The sequence below is a fragment of the Phalaenopsis equestris genome, unplaced genomic scaffold (assembly GCF_001263595.1).
Source record: "Phalaenopsis equestris unplaced genomic scaffold, ASM126359v1 Scaffold000114, whole genome shotgun sequence".
Taxonomy (NCBI): domain Eukaryota; kingdom Viridiplantae; phylum Streptophyta; class Magnoliopsida; order Asparagales; family Orchidaceae; genus Phalaenopsis; species Phalaenopsis equestris.
In genome coordinates this window covers 1,375,755-1,395,569 of record NW_018164556.1, presented here as the reverse complement: position 1 = coordinate 1,395,569, position 19,815 = coordinate 1,375,755, and the positions used below count along the sequence as shown (strand labels likewise).

At 35.9% G+C, this 19,815-nt stretch overlaps 1 protein-coding gene across 1 annotated transcript in view; it reads left to right on the top strand.

Moving 5' to 3' along the window:
* The window catches only part of LOC110020953 (calcium-dependent protein kinase 1-like), a 40,005-nt gene extending 21,673 nt beyond the window's left edge, over positions 1-18,332 (top strand). Inside the window, 4 exon segments of the mRNA XM_020719260.1 lie at positions 16,945-17,072; positions 17,167-17,266; positions 18,020-18,115; positions 18,181-18,332. Of these exon segments, the coding sequence (XP_020574919.1) occupies positions 16,945-17,072; positions 17,167-17,266; positions 18,020-18,103 (312 nt within the window). The 3' untranslated portion in view covers positions 18,104-18,115; positions 18,181-18,332.
* Positions 18,333-19,815: the final 1,483 nt, after the last annotated feature.

The following is a 19,815-nucleotide window of genomic DNA, read 5'->3' as shown; positions in this document are numbered from 1 at the left end:
ATCTACATTTGATTTTTATTGATTTAGAAAAAGCTTACGATAAGGTTCCAAGAGATGTCCTTTGGAAAATTCTTGAGAAGAAATTTGTTGATATGACTTATATTCAAGTCATTAAAGATATGTATACTAGAGCTGTTACTTGTGTTCAAATTGAAGGAGGATTGACCAAATATTTTCCTATTTCTGTTGGATTACACCAGGGATCGACTTTAAGACCATATCTTTTTGCTTTAGTTTTGGATGGTCTTGCTGGACATCTATAGGAGGATGTACCTTGGTGTGTGCTTTTTGCTGATGATATCCTTCTCGTGGATAAAACGAGAGAAAAAGCCCAGGAAAAACTTGAATTATGAATGTTTACATTGGATTCTAAAGAACGTCATTTAAGTAGAGCTAAAACTGAATACATGAAATGTAATTTTAGTAGTAGTAGCTCTAGTGACAAGTGTGACTTTGGGTGATCAAATTATTAATTATTAAAAGGATTTAGATATCTTGGGTCTGTTGTTCAAAGCGATTGTTGTTCAAAGCGGGGTCTGTTGTTCAAAGCGATGGTGATATAGATGAGGATGTTAATGGTAGAATTCAAGAAAGTGGAGGAATGTGGAGGAATGCTTCGGGCCTTTTGTGTGATAGAAAAGTACCGCTTAGGTTGAAAGAAAATTTTATAAGACGGTGGTGAGATATGCAATGCTCTATGGCGTTGAATGTTGGCCTTTAAAAGAGAAGCATAATAACAAGTTAAGTGTTGCCGAGATGAGAATGATTAGGTGGATGAGTGGCTTTACATTTAAAGACAAAATGCGAAATGAATATATCCGTGATAGGGTTGGTGTAGCTCCTGTGACAGACAAAATTAGAGAAATTCGTCTTAGATGGTTTGGTCACATTAAACGTTGACCATCTGATGATTCGATTAAGATAGTAGATGTTTTAGATTCGACTTATGTTAAGAAAGGCAGAGGTAGATCTAGGAAGACTTGGGCTTATTATATAAAAAATGCTCTTAATTTACTAGAACTAAATGAAAATATGACACTAAATAGGACGCAATGGAGAAAAAGCATTCATGTAGCCGACCCCACGTAGTGGGATTAAGGCTTTGTTGTTGTTGTTGTATTATAAATATTTTGATTAATATTTTTTATAATTCTACATATATTTATTTTAATTATTTAATGTTTGAAATGTTGCCTAAATATTGTAAGAGAATACTTTTATGATTATATGAAATATTTTATTTTTAAATTAAATCCGTCTTTGTTAAATATTTAATGTTACACGGTTTAATATTAAATAATTGATATGATATTTTAATTTAAGCATAATAAATGATAGTCATTATGATACTGGAACTAGTAGGAAAGACAATGAAATACTCAAAATAAACTTTTACTATTGTAGAGAGGTTTATTACATAACACAACAAAAATAACAACACAAAACATAAATGACACTGGCAAACACCTTTAAGTTGTATTCCAAGGGCGGTGGAGGCTGGTTAAGTGGTTCAAAATGTTTGGTATGGTGGTGACAGCAAGGGAGTGTTGATGGCAGCGAGGGGAATGTGTAGAATTATGAGGACAAGAAGTATGAAGGTCGTAGGTGACCGACGACAGACGGATTGGTGGCTGGAAGGTGATGATGAACAACATGAGCAACGGAAGTGGGGTGAGGAGCAGTCGATTGGGAGTGCTCGGAAGGATGGAGAAGGGATGAACAACTAGGTAAAGCTGCGGGTATGGGCCTGCTGGGTGCAAGAATGAAGTAGCGGGAGGCCGATGGTTGAAGAGATGGGCAGAGAAGGATTGGGGAAGGTGAAAGGGAAGGATACAACATCACCTCGGAGGAGGATACATCCGGAGCAGTACCACCTCCTCGTATACAACCCTAGAACAGGGACAACAACAAATCAACACACACTCAAAAAAAAAATGCTAATAACTTAGAAAACAAACGTCTAAATAAACCTAGCTAGGAGAGAAACAAGAAAGGAAAATCGATGAGAAATAAAGGAGAAGAGGGCATGCAACAATGCCGCCCTCTTTAAATGTTGCTCGAATCGGGCGGTAGACACAAAAGGAAGCCGCAAGTGCTGTCTACTCTAATGCCACTCAATTCTCTTTGGAGTCCTGGACCGGGTTCGCTGGACCAACCCACTATGCCAGCTGGTTCAACCGACTAGCCACTCCCACACCCGCGTCACATTATTTGCATATGCCTTAACACACACACACATGCATGTTATTTTATAATTAATATTTGCTCACTTGAATATTGTTTTTTTTATTTTATATTTAATTGACTATTATTTTTTATTACAAAATAATTTCACAAGCATTTAGATATTTTATGCATAAATTAGTTTGTATTTAAATTAAATTTTTATAGTTAATATTAAAATTTAATTTAGTGTTAGTATAAATGATTTAATTTAAATGCAAATTCAACTTTCAATTCCCATATATTTTGTGCATAATTATATTATGATATCTAGGAATTTCTATGATTTGCTTAAGTTTTGAAATCTAGATATTAAGTGAAGTCTGGAAATCTAGGCATGTTGTGCTCACTATGCTCCATGTATGTAATAAATTATAGTACTCAACATTGCATTTACATAATTTTCTTGCATTAATATATTATCATAACATTGCATTCATATAATTTTTAGATTCGGCGTATTTTAAGAAAGATAAAGGTAGACCTAAAAGACTTGGGCATGTTGTATAAAAAAGATCTTAATTTATTTGAATTAAATGAAAATATGACACTCAATAGGACACAATGGAGAAATATGATTCCATGCAGCCGACCCCACGTGGTGGGATAAAGGCTTGTTGTTGTTGTTATTGCTGCTGTTGTTGTCTATTAAAAATATTGCAAAGCAGTCTATGCAAGAATAAAAATTGAGTGTAGAAATTTAACTTATTTTATGAAATCTCATGCTTAGAAAAATCAACTATTTCATAATTAGATATATTTTATGTGTCAAAAGAATTCTTCACACTTATCTAAAATTTAAAATATCATACTATTACATCTTGTTCAATTAATTAAGTTAAAATTTAATTTTTAAAATTATAATAAGTAAAAATTTATAGTTATTAACTCCATCAAATATTGCAAAATAATTCTCAATTATCACTTATAGAATTAGGGTGGGTTGCATTTGGCTTCGAATTCTCATACCTACAAAAATCAATTATTTCAAAATTAGACATTATATGTTTCAAAGGAATTTCTCTAACTTTTCTAAAATTTAAAATATCATACTATTACATCTTGATCAATTAATTAAGTTAAATGTTAATTTTTAAAATTATAATAAGTAAAAAATTATAGCTATTAACTCATCAAATAATGCAAATAATTATAAATTATCACTTATAGAACTAGAGAGGACTCCATTTGGCTTCGACAAATAGAGGTTTCAACGCAAGCGTCGTATGTTTTTGCTTCAGCTTCAAAATAGGGTATTTGGATCAGCTTCAACAAATAGGTTCAACTCCTTGCTTAGATTGCAACAAAGAAGTTTATGGCTTCCACTTATGTGGGTGCATGTTCGGCTTCAACAAACGAAAGGGAACGACAATACTCGTTTTCGATGAATGCAGAATACACATTTGATACTTAACTTTGACAAACAAATAGTGAAATCTCAACTATTGATTTTTACTTTGATGACCTTGCTTCAACAAATATTGTTGGGAGCTTCAACAAGACGACAGTGGAGGTAGCTTAAACGAAGAGGTATAATTAAGGTTACGCACTACTTCAATATTTTATCTTTCCCCAAATTGTGTCCAACCAATGTTCAATGTCTTGTCGAGCGTGTCCTAGACATGTTTGGGTTGAAAAACTATGGCTTCACCAAAGTTGGCTAATCTCATTGAAATACTTGTCACACATCATCATTCATTGATTTATATCATGATGCACGCAGATTTTTCTAGGAAGGGAGAAAAGAAAAACACCGTTGGTCATCAAGAGCATTGTCCATCATTTATTATTTGCATTATTGTTGTTTAGGAATAATCAAGAGATTCAATGTTTTAAAGGTTTAATTGGGGTTGAATTGGATGAACTAATAAATATTAAATATGTTTTAATATTATTTAAATGATGTAATAATAATATTCTCACCAATTTAATGTATAATATTCTAATCCAGGATACTTCACTCTTAAATATTTTGAATATAATTCTAAATAAACTCTATTTTTAAACTATTTTTTTATTTCTAGTTATTACATCAAAGTTAAAAAACAAAAAATTAGTCAATATTAAAATTAATTTGTTCATAAAAAACGGTTTGATTCACTGCTTCAGTTTTGGTTTTAGTTAGTTCTATATGGATGCAATTTTGAACTTGGACCGGACCTGGACCGGACCAGCGGGTTCGATTAAATTTTTAAAGCCATGGGAATAATATAAAAAAACCAATAGAATTTAGCCTATTTAAGATCATTTATTTATTTCTTTATTTCAAAAAATGAATTAAACTGATAATAAACTATGCTTGTAACTTTAATTTTTTATTATTTTTAAAATAATTTGATTTGTTTGTGAATTACTGAGAATAAGTTGCAGGTGTTTTTGCTATCTTCAAAACAGGCTTTGAAATTTGTGGTTTTTGTAACCTTTTCTGCTCTCAAATAGCCCTGATTCCCATCATGCAATGATCTTCTTTAGTGATTATTGGTGAGGCTGAGGACTAGGATTAATAGATAGAAGGTTTAGGTCGTTTATGTTAATATATTATGCAGGCTACTATAGTGTGGTTACGTGGGGTTGTGTGTAAGAAAGATATCTTTCAAAAATGCATTTCCGTTTTTATTTCTAAAATCTCAATATTTGATTTTTGGTAGTTGGTTAGGTTTTAATTTTCATTTAATCAAACAAATAAAAAATTTGAAAGTAATTGAAGGATTCACGAAACTGAAATCAATATTATATATGTAATTATGAAAATGTTGATGTTTGTTGATGATTGAATTCCTACTAATAACTAAATTTTGTTTATTTCGTAATTGAGACCTAAACCGATTTGAATTTCGATTCGATTGGTATGGCTTTATCAAGATTTTAGCTGGTTCAATTTTTTGGATTTCAGATTTCGGTTGCAATTTGTTTTGTCGAACAATTTGAAAACCGATCAATTCAAACCGACCAAATGCTTATCCCTAGGTAAGCTTGTGGCCTAAGATTCATCCAGCAACTGCTACCACCATACCAAGTGAATGTAAACCCTTTAATTGATCCCCTTTTGCTTGTAGTAGGTCTCACCTTACTAGTTGATGGTTTTTGAATGAAAGTGATATTGCTCGTAATCTAACTCTGCAACTCGAGGAAGCTCTGCCACCCTTCTCAAACCACCTCTATTGTGTTGCTGACTAGCTTATTGGTTGCTTTGGCATGGATCTATGTGTGGAGACTATTTACTAAAAGAGTGTAACCTTTCTGATAGTGACATGGTTGCTTCAACTCCAAGCTTCTTGCTTAGCTTCATGCTTCACAAGGTTCTCAACCTCTATATGATGTCAACCATTATTCTTAACACATTCAAAGTGCTTGAATAAAAGCTAATTTGATCGTCTTGGGGATGTAGAAACCTAAAGAAAATAATAAATTAATTATATTTTGTGAAAACAAGTGCACAATAAGAAATAAACATAGTTTTGTTTGGTGGAATGTTAAGAAAACAAAATAATAGTAATAATAAAATCTATCTAATTGAGATACTAGCTAATATTTGTAATAAGTTTCATTCTCAAGAAGAATTAAAAAATTAGTTGCACCTCAATCTACCGTCAAGTAACTAGTAAAGCATGCACATGCACACAACTGGTGCATAGCTTCAAGTTCTTGATAGATTAAAAAATAAAATATGGGATTTTTATGTCATCTAGTAATTTGATATTATATTTACTAAATTGAAAAATCCTTTTAGCATTCTTAATTTTATACTATGTCTTATTAAATTGTTATATTATAAGGTAAACTTTTTTAATACTAAATTATGCTAAATTAAATGTTAGTAACTATTATATGCATCTTAAGGAATTATCAAAAAGGAATTATATTGTTTTTATCAATCATAAATGGTTAATGGAAAGATCCAACAATCATGTCAATTCGATTGTTCTCCTCCAAGAATAATATGAACTTATTCTCATGATTTTGGTGAAAGGTTGAAGTGATCATGTTAAAGTTTTATCAGTCCAAGTTTCTTGATGTTAATTATCAGTGATCGTGATTCTCTTATCACATTGTTGAGATCAAGGAGGATATCACTAGAAATTTGTAAGCATGATCAGAATGTCAATCGATATTATAAGAGGAAGATCAAAGAAAGTTAGACTTTTTGGTCAAATTTCATATTGCTAGATGATTAATGGATAAGGATAATATTAAATTTTTAGATTTGTTTGGATGAGTTTGCCCACATTTTTGATGGGAACCAACCATTGGGCTTACTGATATTTTTAGAAAATAGAGAAATTTATTTTTGGATTTTTTATTATAACAATTTAGTTGTAAAATAATAATTGTATTTTACTGCCTACACCAAGAAGTTAATGATGGATCTAAAAGTTTACTATTTTGATTGGGATTCATCATGAAAAAAATGAAATCATCAACGACATTTACATAAAATACCTGTAGGGGCACATTCCTCTAGTCCCCCAGAAAAAATTCTACCGTATTAGAGATCATAATCAAATGAATTGCTGCTTTGTATAAAAATGAGTGACGCGGGTCTCAAAAGGGAAGCGGGATCACGTCTCTGCATGTTGGCGCGTGATTGCGTTTTGTTGAGAGCGCTGAGTCGCGCCTGGGTGCTCTTGGACGGTTCGTACCAGACATCTGTGACAGTCAATTGGCTTTTTCTTTTGAGTTTGATACCTCTTTTCAACAGTTAGACCACTTCTTAGTTATGTAGGGCTTATATAATTGCTTTATGTGTTTTCGGTCAGGAGAGTTCTGCATATGTTTTATGTCGGGACAACAGTTGGCGTCTCATGTGCGCTCTTCTAGGGCTTGTATCCAAGGGCAAGTGGTGCTCTGATTGTATCTTGTGCCGAGGTAGTGATTATTCTCGATCTCCTCTTTCGCCACAATTTTTCCTCCGGTGTCATCGTCCTTGCTCCCCGCTGTAGCCACCGAATAGCCCTTTCCAGATTGTTTTTATGCAGTTTCAATTGCTGCCACCTTCCTGAACCTGCCTCCATCGATGCTGCAGCCTTTCCGACTCTAAAGCCCGCAAACCCCTTTCTGCTGAAGTTGCCGCTCTCCAACACCTTATCCTTCCCTTTTCATCCACCCAGACATCTGTGACAGTCAACTGACTCTTTCTTTTGGGTTTGACACCTCTTTTCAATAGTTGGACCACTTCTTAGTTATTTAGGGCTTATATAATTGCTTTTTGTGTTTTTGGTCAGGAGAGTTTTGCATATGTTTAATGTCGGGACAACAGTTGGCTTCTCATGTGCTATTTTTTAGGGCTTGTATTCAAGGGCAAGTGGTGTTCTGATTGTATCTTGTGCCGGGTGGTGATTATTCTCGATCTCTTCTTTCGCTACAACTTTTCGTCCGATGCCATCGTCCTTTCTCCCCGCTGTAGCCACCAAACAGCCCTTCCGGATTGTTTTTATGCAGTTTCAATTGCTGCCACCTTCCTGAACCCGCCCCCACCGCTGCTCCAGCCTTTCCGACCAACCATATCACCCTCCGTTGCTACCAACTTGTAACGACCTTCTAGTCCTTCTACCTTTCAGACGCCAACCATCTAGCTCTTTTACATTGTTGCCTCCGCCCCTATCCCTCTTCTCTCTCTCTGTTGCGTCCCCCAAACAACAAACTATTGTTGTTTGGACAGACATACCTTGCTTCATAACTATTTCAGCCGCCCATCATCCAAAGCCCGCAAACCCCTTCCTGCTTAATTTGCCGCTCTCCAACACCTTATCCTTCCCTTTTCAGCCACCCATCACCACTTTCAGTCCACCCAAGCGACCTCTCATCACCCCTGAATCAACCTCTAGTTGAGTTTGTGTTCAAATCTGTTGTTTTTTTCCCGTTTTAGTGTGTTGGTTGTAATATCTTATTTTTTTTCAACAATAATGATTTGATTTTCCTTTGTTGTTTGAGTTAACTCCGGTGTCAAGTAACGAGAGGTGAAAAAAATTGGAAAAGGCAGAAACAGAAACAAAGATAGGTAAAAGGTAAAATTATATTTTTCTCAACAATATAGTAAAGGCAACAATACACATTTGTAGTAGAAAATGAACTATCTAGAATAAGGGTAATATGGTACTTTGCTAGGTAGTTATGATTTTAGGTTGAGTAGCATCACCCAATTGTCTTTTCTTGCGGCTGGCATATTGTTACTTTCATCCTCCGGCAAACTGATGGGTCGTGATCGAACCATCAGCTTGAATTTGAGTTGGTTGAACCACGATTTAGGTAGACGTTTTGTAAGAATGTCGGTCGTTTGTTCTTGAGTATGAATATGATGAATTTGTATTCCCACCGATTTAATATGATCTGATATAAAATGATAATCAATTTCAATGTGTTTCGTGCGTTCATGGAACACCAGGTCATTTGTTATAGTCATAACTGATAGATTGTCGCAATATAGTTTTGTATGCTATAATTAGAGAATATCAATGTCTTGGAAGAGACATTGTAGCCATATGGCTTCTGTTGTTGTTGTTGTTGTTGTTGTTGTTGTTGTAATTAGAGAATATCAATGTCTTGGAAGAGACGTAGCCATATGGCTTCTGTTGTTGTTGTTGTTGCAAGTGTCCGATATTCAGTCTCCATCGATGATAGGGCCATCATGTGTTGCTTCTTTACAGTCCAGGAAATCGGTGTGCTGCCCAAGTACGCACAATAGCCCATGGTAAATCGGTCGTTTGTACTCTCGTCTGCCCAATCTAAGTCTGAGAAGGTCTATACTTGAAGTCAAGCTGTTGTAATGAGAATGCCTTGATCACTTGTACTCTGTAAATAATGAAATACACGTTTAAGTAATTGGTGGTGGGAGCTAGATGGATTCTGCATGTGTTGGAAAAGCTGGTTGATGTCAAACGAGATATATGGTGTCGTAATTGTGAGCTATTGCAGTGATCCAGTCAATTGCTAATAGGTAGTAGGATCTTCCATGGAGTTGATATCTGGTGGTTGATTATTATTCGAGGGTAGAGGAGTAGATAATGGCTTGCAACCTAGCTTGCTCGCAGTATGCAAGAGTTTTTGTAGATACTTTTGTTGCCCCTAGAACAAAAATGATTGCTACAGGTGATTTCAATGCCAAGATACAGCGATGCCGATCCCTATTCTTTAATCTGAAAGTTGGAATGAGTGTATTTTTCAACTCGACTATGATAGAGGTGCAAGTAGCTGTGATCAAAATATCATCCACATAGAGAAGAACATATGTGAGATGGATATGGTGTTTGCATATAAGTACTGATTGATCGACTTTATTGAATTCGAAGCCTCGACTCGTGAAAAATGTCGATATAGTGGCAAACCATTTCCACCGAATTTGTTTAAAGCTGTAGATGGTCTTTTTGAGTAAGCACACATGTGCCAGGAGTTGATTGTCAATGAATCTAATAAGCTGCCGTGTATATATTGTTTCGCCAAGAACACCATGTAGGAATGCGTTGGAAACATCAAGTTGAAATACCAAACATTGTTTTTGAAATGCAATCGTAATGAGGGTTTCAGAGAGTAGGCATTTTTGCTACCGGTCTGAATGTATCGTGGTAGTTGATTCCCAATTTTTGTTTGTGTCCCTGTGCTACTAGGCGAGCTTTATGCTGGGCCACCAAACCATCCAAGTTGAACTTTGTACAATAGGTTCAGCGACAGCTCGGGATGGGTTGATTTGTGGGGAGTGGAACCAATTCCCATCGAGCTTGGGCTTGCAAGGCCTGGAATTCCTCATTCATGGCTTGTCTACATGACAAAAATTTCATAGCTTGAGGGTAAGATGTGGGGTCGAAGGGCTGCTCCAATTGATGAGATAAGTTCAGATGATAGACAGGTTTCAACTTGCCGGTTTTTGCTCTTGTTTGCATTGAGTGAGAAGGAAGAGTCCATTGTGAGGGGGAACGTGAGGGCTGCTTGTTGTGGTGGGGGTTTGGTGAACCGAGAGACCTGGACTTTGTTGGGGAAATTCGTATTGCTCAGGGATTGTGGAAAGATGTGTGAATTTGGATGTGAAAGTGGTATGTGATGATGAAGTGGTGTTGCAAGGGGATAGAACTGGAATGAGTAGGGGTTGTGAGTGGTGTTTGTGTTTATAGTGAGAGTGGTATGCGAGGGGACAACGAAGGGATATGATTTCTCATAAGTAATGACATGCCTAGATATGATAATCTTGCACAATTGTTGATGAAAGCACTTATATCCTTTGTGATTAACTGGGTATCCCAAGAAGACACATAAGATGGACCTTGGGGCCAATTTATGATCTGCATGTGGCTTCATCCAGGGATAGTACACACACCCAAAACCTGTAAGATTAGTATGTGTGGGTCGGTGTTGATATACTAGTTCATAGGGGGACACTCGAGAGGTATTTCTAGATGGCATACGCTTGATGAGATAAGTTACGGTAAAGAGAATGTCAACCCATAACTGGTATGGTTGAGATGCATCGGAGAGAAGGCCTCATGTGGTTTCACTTAGATGCCGACATTTGCATTCTGCTACACTGCTTTTGTTCTGGAGCATATGGGCAAGATAATTGGTGATTGATGCCATTGTTGGTTAAGAATCATGCCTAATTATGGCTCATAAATGCCTCCGTCAGATTGTAGATGGGTTATGGTGGTCTGAAATTAAGTCTTAATCATCTTGATGAATGTTATACATTTAGTGGTTACCTAAGATTTAGAAACAAGAGGAAAAACCCAATAGAACTTTGAAAAGTCATCCATGAATATAATATAGTAGCGAAAACCTTGATGAAATACATGAGGGATAAGGTCCTGATACATCAATATGTCTAAGTTGTAAGTGAGCATAAGCATGAGAAGAACGAGAAAATGATAGTCTACAACTTTTACTAAAATTGCAACTATTACATGATAGTATATTGGATGTAATGCTTAATATAAGATGTAGTTTACTAAAGTGCTTGATAACACCTTGATCTAGAAGTCCAAGATATCGATATCAGATTGACGGAGGGAGGAAAGAGGCATGGAGAGCTTGATGAGTTGATATCTTCGGTGGAGTGGCTTGGAGAGGATAGAGACCCTTAGAACTGAGACCCTAAAGAAGAGGCTTGCGTGTTTGTGGATCAAAAATGGTAAATCCGGTAGCATTGAAAAGTATTGAAACTTTCTTATCTCTTGTGAGTTGGTGAACTGAAAGTAAATTGTGAGATAGGAATGAAGCATACCAAAATTGAGTTAGAATTAGCTTATAGATTGGCATCGGTAGGATTCCATCACCAAAATGATGTATTGGTATCTGTTGGCTATTCCTCGCCGAGACGTATTCAAACCCTTGAGGTGGTGTGACCTTTTGTAGGTGGTGGAGATTTAAGTTCGTATGTGTTGTAGCTTCGGAATCGAGGATCCACTTGGCATTTGAAACATATATCACCTGATTTGGAGGAGGTTTGTAGTCCAAGTTTGTTCCATGCCAACAAATGTTGGTCGGGTGACCAACATTGTGTTGAATTTGACATGTAACAGATGGTCAATTGGAGCTGTGATTTCCCCGTCCCCTACTGGTATGGAAGGAAGAGAATGCTTTGTTCGCGGCTTTTTGTGGAGTTGTTGAAGTGGCGTCGGGATTATTGGAAGTTTGATTGGAGAATTGTTAAGTGACTTAAATTTTAAATTATCTATGGTGACATTGATTTCCTTAGTGCATGTGAGGGAATAAAAATCATCCAACTCGAGAGGTTGGATTTTAGCCCCGAGCGTTGTCTTGAATGCTTGATACTGTGCTGGCAGTCCATTGAGAGTATTGAAGATGATGTCCTCCTTATCAAGATGGCTGTCTGCTACGGAGATGTTATCTGCCAGGCCTTTCACCGTGGATAAGTATCTTTTCATAGACTAAGATTTCATGGTCAACGAGTGCAAATTGTTCTTCAATTGTCTGAGTCTAGATTGATTGGTATGTTGTAACCTCTTGGCGAGGGTAGACCATTCTTCTTTCGTAGTTGTGAGGTTGAGGACATAGGGAAGAATCATAGAAGAGATGGTGGATTAGAGGATTGCTGAGAGGTTTTGGTCAATTAGCAACCAAGTAGTGTTGTGTGGATTCAACGTTGGGGAGTTCACTGTGGAGAAATTGAATTGGGGAGGTGAGGGGATGCTGCCATCAAGGAATCTAAAGAACCCATTGGCTGAAAATATTTTGGTAATTTGAGCTTTCCTTAGGGGATTAATTATCTGCTGATAAGGGGTTTTGGGACAGACAATTGATAGTGCTCATGAGAAACTCAAGGGTTTAGAGGTATGTGTGTGAACTGGAGGGGAGTCAAGTGAAGAGTTGTTATGAGATTCAGATGCTTAGGCTTCTGCCATCTAGGGGTCATGAGATTTACCTTGCTGGAGGAGCTTGCGACTTGCCATCTAGGGGTCAGGAGATTTACCTTGCTGGAGGAGCTTGCGAACTACAGAGAAGATTGGATACTGCGCCTGACCAGCCTGCCATCTAGGGGTCATGAGATTTACCTTGCTGGAGGAGCTTGCGACCTACAGAGAAGATGGGATACTGCGCCTGACCAGCCGATCGCTGGTGGCGAACCTAGTTGACCAGATGAGAGAATCCGCCAAGGTTAGAGGACCTGCTCTGATACCATAATGTTTGGTGTAAGAAATGAGAAAGGCCGAAACAAAAACAGAGAAAGGTAAAAGGTAAAACTATATTTTTCTCAACATCACGGTAAAAGCAACTGTGCACATATTTGTTGTAGAAATGGATTTCTCTAGAATATAAAGGTAACATGCTGTCCGTCCCTCTCCCTTATTGTTTCCAGCACCCCATGGCCTTTGAGCCCTTCTACCTTGCAGCCGCCAGCCTTCCAGCTCTTTCACGTTGTTGCCGCCACCCCTATCCCTCTTTTCCCTCTCTGTTGAGGCCCCCAAACAGCAAACTGTTGTTGTTTGGACTGCCGCCCCTTGCTGTATTGCTGTTTTTGTTAATCAGGAAGGACGAAAATCAGACAGCTAAATTGAGAGTTTTCTATAATTTGGATCTTCCTTATTCAAATTATTTTCAATGTTTTTATTCTGATTTATTTCCCTTTTAGCTAAATATTTAGATTATGAATATGTATTATTAAGTTTTCTAAAATAGATTATGCACTTTATTTTGTAGCTAAAATAGATTGTAAGATTATTATTTAATGGAATGAAAGCAGGGAAAAGACATCGAGCCTATTCAGAATTCAGTCTATTTTCTTAAAAATTTGACATGCTTGCATCTTGTATCAGAGCTAAATTTTTGTCATAATCACAGATAATCATTGGAGGACCTTCAAGACTCTTCTCGCCGGCCTTCTTGCGGGAAGGGAAGGGAGGAACTATCTCTTTGCCTTGATTATCGCTCTTCAAATCTTTCCGGTTTGAATCTTTCTCGAGCCTTTGGGAATCGTTCGTTTTCATCTTCGAACTTATTCCATCTTCGCCTGCTCTCTGAACTCATCCTTTTCCTACTCAGACGAAAGGGCATCGTGCTGGAAGGATGTGTGTGCATTGATGGCGACATTGATCGAATCAATAAAACTTTTAAGATCATGACGAAGCCAATCCATATCAGAGAAATTGGATTAGACGTATCTGCGAAGTGATTTTCCCTCCATATCATCACAAATAATCTCAAACCTATCGCGCTCATCCTCGAAGCTATATGTCGATCCAAAGTCTGCCAACCTAAGCCGCCCTCACGATCCAACAACACGTTGTCCGGTTTCACGTCCCGGTGTGCAACTCCTCTCCAATGACAAATTGTCAATGCTTCCATAAGCGCCGTCATCACAACCACTGCATCCACCTCAATCATTGGCGCTCCCTCGATGGTCGCAATCTCGCAATCGGTTATCTCATATGCGATTCAAGTTTCATTCGTCATCAGCGATCTCGTCCGCTTCGGATCTTCTTTGCTAGCCATCGCTGCTTCTGCGGCATCTTCGACTGCTTCTTCCGTTTCAGCTTCGTACATTTTGACTTCGGCTTCTTTGTCCCACCCAAGGATTGAAGGCTTTGGCACTCCTTCCTAGGCCCACGACTTCGGTATCTCAGCTTCAACACTTTTGGCGTGAAGATCAGGGAACAAATAGTCCTCGTCATCGCTGTCGCAGGAAGAATCAATAACATTTGAATCGTATAACAAGATGTTTATCTTACTTGTGGGCTATGATCAGTTGCATTTGGATCAGGACACAGATCCTACTTGTAGGCTGTGTTTATCTTACTTGTGGGCTATGATCAGTTGCGTTTGGATCAGGACACAGATCCTATTTGTAGGCTATGATCAATAGCATATGGATCATGTAACTGGTTCCTATTTGTGGGCTATGATCAGTAGCATTTGGATGAGGACGCGAATCCTACTTGTAGGATCCTATTTGTGGGCTATGATCAGTAGCATTTAGATCAGGACACGGAAAGGACGCAGATCCTATTTGTAGGCTATGATCGATAGCATCTGGGTCGTTTAGCTGGATCCTATTTGTGGGCTATGATCAGTAGCATTTGGATCAGGACACGGATCCTATTTGTAGGCTATGATCGATAGCATTTGGATTATTTAATTTGGTTCTATTCTTGTGGCTATGATTCAAATTTCTAGACGACAATGATAAAGGATTTCTTGCTTTTCTTTGCTCAAATCATGTTATGGTTCATGAGTTGTTTTTGAGGTTTCGACATTCTCGACTTCGACACCTTCGCCTTCGGCACTCACGGCTTGAAAATTTTTTGGTCGCGACAGTATTATCAGTTTCTTGTTGTCAAATTGATGTTTTTTGATCAGTCAACATCAATTTGGTTATCAATTTCTTGTTGTCAAATTGATGTTTTCTGATCAATCAACATCAATTTTAGGGGGTGTGTCAATCAGGAAGGACGAAAATCAGACAACCAAATTGAGAGTTTTCTATAATTAGGATCTTCCTTATTTAAATTATTTTCAATGTCTTTATTCTGATTTATTTCCCTTTTAGCTGAAGATTTAGATTAGGAATATATATTATTAAGTTACCTAAAATAGATTATTCACTTTATTTTAGACCTAAAATAGATTGTAAGATTATTATTTAATGGAATGAAAGCAAAGGGAAAAGACATCGAGGCTATTCAGAATTCAGCCTATTTTTTCTCAAAACTTTGATAGTTTTAGCCACCCATAATCGTTGCCACCCCTCATCCACAGCACAGAAACCCCTTCCTGTTGACGTCGCCACCCTCCAACACCTCTTCCTACTCTTTCCAGCCACCTATTAGCACTCAGTCCACCTAGCCGATCTCCATCATCCTCTGGATCGACCTCTAGTTGAGTTTGTGTGTTGAGTATGTTGTTATTTCCCATTTCAGTATGTTGATTGTAATCTCCTATCTGCTTTCTACAATAATATTTTGCTTTTTCCTTATTGTTTGGGTTAACTTTGATATCAAGAAGTTATGAAACTGAGTTGAACTGTTGTAGAAAGAGAGGAATCCAAGTCAGAGGAAACATGTCTACCATAAGAAAACTCTTTTGAATTACCATTATTTTGATTAATAGACCTCTATGGCCCCCTTTCCATACAATTTCCCAATTTCCCTTCCATTCTTCAGCCGCTGCAGCCCTTCATTATGGGCTTATGTCATGGCGTAGAGAAATTGGCTACAAAGCAAATTTGGATCAATTGTTGATGCAAATGTGAATGATGAAACATAAAATTCTTTTTGCTACTTATTGAGATTATAAAATAAGAAATTATCTTCCTTTTAAAATATAGAAAAGTTTTTTAAGGCAGCTATGATAAATTATTTGTATTATGAAATTATAAAATTACATATACATTAAAAAAATTTACTTATGATTGAATGTGATTGTTTTTTAATATTATAGGTTAATATTCTCTATTGGATGTATTTTTTTTTATATATATATAAAGAGAAAAAACCATTAGGATTCGTTTAAAATTTTTTTATTGTTATTATTATGATAATTTCTTAATATTTCATTATTATCATACAAGTCCCTCTAGTTAGAAAAACAGAATGATTAGAACCCTAGTAATTTAAAGAAGTTTCAAAAATGTCCTTAATGTTTATAAATAAAGGAATGTTTATATTTTTATCATACAAGTCCCTCTAGCTAGAAAAACAGAATGATTAGAACCCTAGTAATTTAAAGAAGTTTCAAAAATGTTCTTAATGTTTATAAATAAAGGAATGTTTATATTTTTGAAATGTTTTATCTTCCCTTTTCTATGAATATTTTCAGTTTTGATGATCTAACCTTTTTGTTTTAGGGCCATTTACATACATACCACCCAATTCCTATGTATTTACGTGTCTAATGCCAAAACTTTACTTTTTTTACATTTATACCATCCAAATCTTTCATATCACACCAAATATAGCGTCATTTTAACTTTTAAAAAGTGAAATTTATCTTTTCATGCATAAGTAAGGCGGTATATGCATAAAAATTGAAGTTTTAGTGTTAGATATGTAAATAAGTGTTAGATATGTAAATACGATATGTAAATACATTAGAATTGAGTTGTAGTAAACCGTCCTTTGCTTTTCTCTCGAAGTAAAAGCTGAGTTGCATGCATCTCTCTCTGTCATTTTGTATGTTTGTGTGATTGCCAGGGTAAATCCTAGAGCTCCACATTGTGCTTTCATTTTCACGGCATTTTATAAGTTTTATACACATTTTTCTGACTTGTTAATTTATTTACAGGCTGATGTCGATGGGAATGGGACTATCGACTATATAGAATTTATTACTGCTACAATGCACATGAACCGGATGGAAAAGGAAGAACATTTGTACAAAGCTTTTGAATATTTTGACAAGGATAGGAGTGGGTATGCATCGCCTGAGAAAATTTTACTAAATTCTATTTTGCAGAAACTCTCTTTGTGCTTCATCAGTCATTCATTCTTAACTCCATTTGCGCAGATATATCACTATGGAGGAGCTGGAGCAAGCTCTGACAAAATACAACATGGGTGATGCCAAGACAATTAAAGAGATTTTAGCAGAAGTTGACACTGATCATGTAAGCTTATTTATACTTCATATTATTATATATGCCCATATATTTGAAGATATATTTTATAGGATTTAATGAGTAGTTGAAATGTTGAAATAACTGACTTGTTCTTGCAGAATTTTAGTATTATTTCTATTTATTTTTTGTTCTCATTTGTTAATTCCATGACGTAAAAAAGACATCCCTTGTGATTTTTCTGCTGTAGGTGATGAGTATCATCAGAATATGGCTGCTAAAGCCACTGTACCAATTCTAACTTGATAAAATTGTAGAAAATAAAAGAAGAGAAAAAAAAATTCATACATATCAAACATTTCTTATGAATTTACATATCAAACACCTAAATTATAATTTTTAAATTTGTAACACTCAAATATCTCATATCACATAAACATACATTTTCATGCATAGATAAAGTGTTATAAATATAACTAAGATTTACATACATACAACTGGATTCCTATGTATTTTATATATTTAACTCTTGAACTTTGATTTGTACATATATGCCATCTTACCCATCCATGAAAAGCTGTACTTCATTTTTCTCAAGTTAAAATATTGGCATTTTTTGATGTGACATGAGATTTGAGTGTTACAAGTGTAAAAAAGTGAAGTTTAGGCGTTAGATATGTAAATATATAGAAATTGGGCGGGCATGTAAATAAATGCCCCCATAAAAAAGCTTGACCGAAGAAAATACTTATTAATGGGTTTTTCTTCCCCTCTGTATCATTAACTTGCTACTGTTTTTAATAGGATGGGAGAATCAACTATGATGAGTTTGTAGCCATGATGAGAAAAGGAAATCCAGACATTGGTCCACCAAGACGGCGCAAATAAACATTATTTTTTAAAAAAATTGGATTTTTATCTTTTTATTTTTTATTTTTTTATGCTGGTTTGTCTGTGCTCTCGAATTTTAAAATTGGATTTTTATCTTTTTTTTTTATTTATTTTTTTATGCTGGTTTGTCTGTGCTCTCGAAGGGATTTTGTGTTTTCCATCATGCAAAATTCTCTGCAAGGGAAAATATTTACGTACATAAGACGTACGCAGCGCTGCGTATGTTAGGGGAAGGGTACAGGGGGGTTATATATGGGTTATATCCCCCTGTAACCTCCGTGTAACTCCCTTGTAACTTCCGTGTAACTTATTTGTACCCATGAAACTACAGAAGCGTGGAACTCATTTCTATGTTACAGATAGTTTACAAAGAGGTTACAGTGGGGTTACAGAGGGGTATAACTCCGATATAATTCTCTTGTACCTCCTGAATAACCCCTGGACGTCCTATGTAGAGAGATCTTTCCCTCTTTGTATTCATTTAAGATATCCCTTTACAGGACTTCAGTGTTGTATTCTAAGCTTTTGTTTTCTTTTATTAACGGAAATTTACATCCATGCCACGCTCAATTATTTCAGAGGCATTTTGAAGCCTTGCCTACTTTGGTAGCAACCAGACGACCACATGTATTCTTAAATTTTATAGACAAGTATCAATTGATATTATCCAACAACTTGCTCCAAATGCACCCATTTTTCTCTTGCCATCCACCCAGTAGTTAATATATATTTCTAGACTCCATAGTCTGCAAACATTCATCAACATTCTACACATAATCTATTATACCTCATATATCTTTAACCCTTTTTTTTTTTTTTTTGATAGACATGCACTTAAACCTCCAATAACTATAATTTAGCTGTGATATGTGCTTGTGCCAAAGTTGCTAGTCCAATTTTGTAGAAATAAACACACATGCACAATTAAACCATGCATTTATTCAAATTTATTATAACATATAATTCAGGTTGTACACCCCTAAAATATTATTTACACCACATACTTTCATGTTGTTTAGATATCTGAACTGTGATGTAATTTTGGCATTCTTAAAATTTTTATTAGTATTGTTGTAAGTATTTTTTACTATATTATAGTATCTAGGGGTGGACCTCACTTCTAAAAAATATTGTGGTATTTACGTGCCTATAATTATTATATTTTTTATATTTACAACTCGAGCATTCATATTAACATGCATAACGCTCAAATATTTGATATTGTATAAAAATGTCACTTATTAATTTTCATAAATAAAATATATCTTTTTATGCATAAATTTATAGCACTATGTCACGGACAAATAGTCCCATATCGATTAGGTGTAGAGCCGAAAAATATTATTTAAGTCTTGGGCTGTCCACCTCTCTTAAAGGGTCTTTTGGGAGGTGTTAAGTGATATCAGAGCAGATTAGTCTGCCAGGTGTATAAATTCTTCATGATCCAGTAGGATCTTTGATGGAGCCGATCCGTGACGAGGGTGTCGCGTGATTGGGTGGAGGAGAATATCACGTACAAATAATCCCACATCGACTAGGTGTAGGGCCGAAAACAACATTTTAAGTCCTTTGTTGTTCATCTCTCTTATGGACTCTTTTGGGAGGTGAACTAGCCTGCTACAAATACAAATATTAATCTGTTGTTGTTAGATATATAAAAATATAAAACTTTTGTGTGTGCGTAAATTTAAAAAAATATATATATGGCC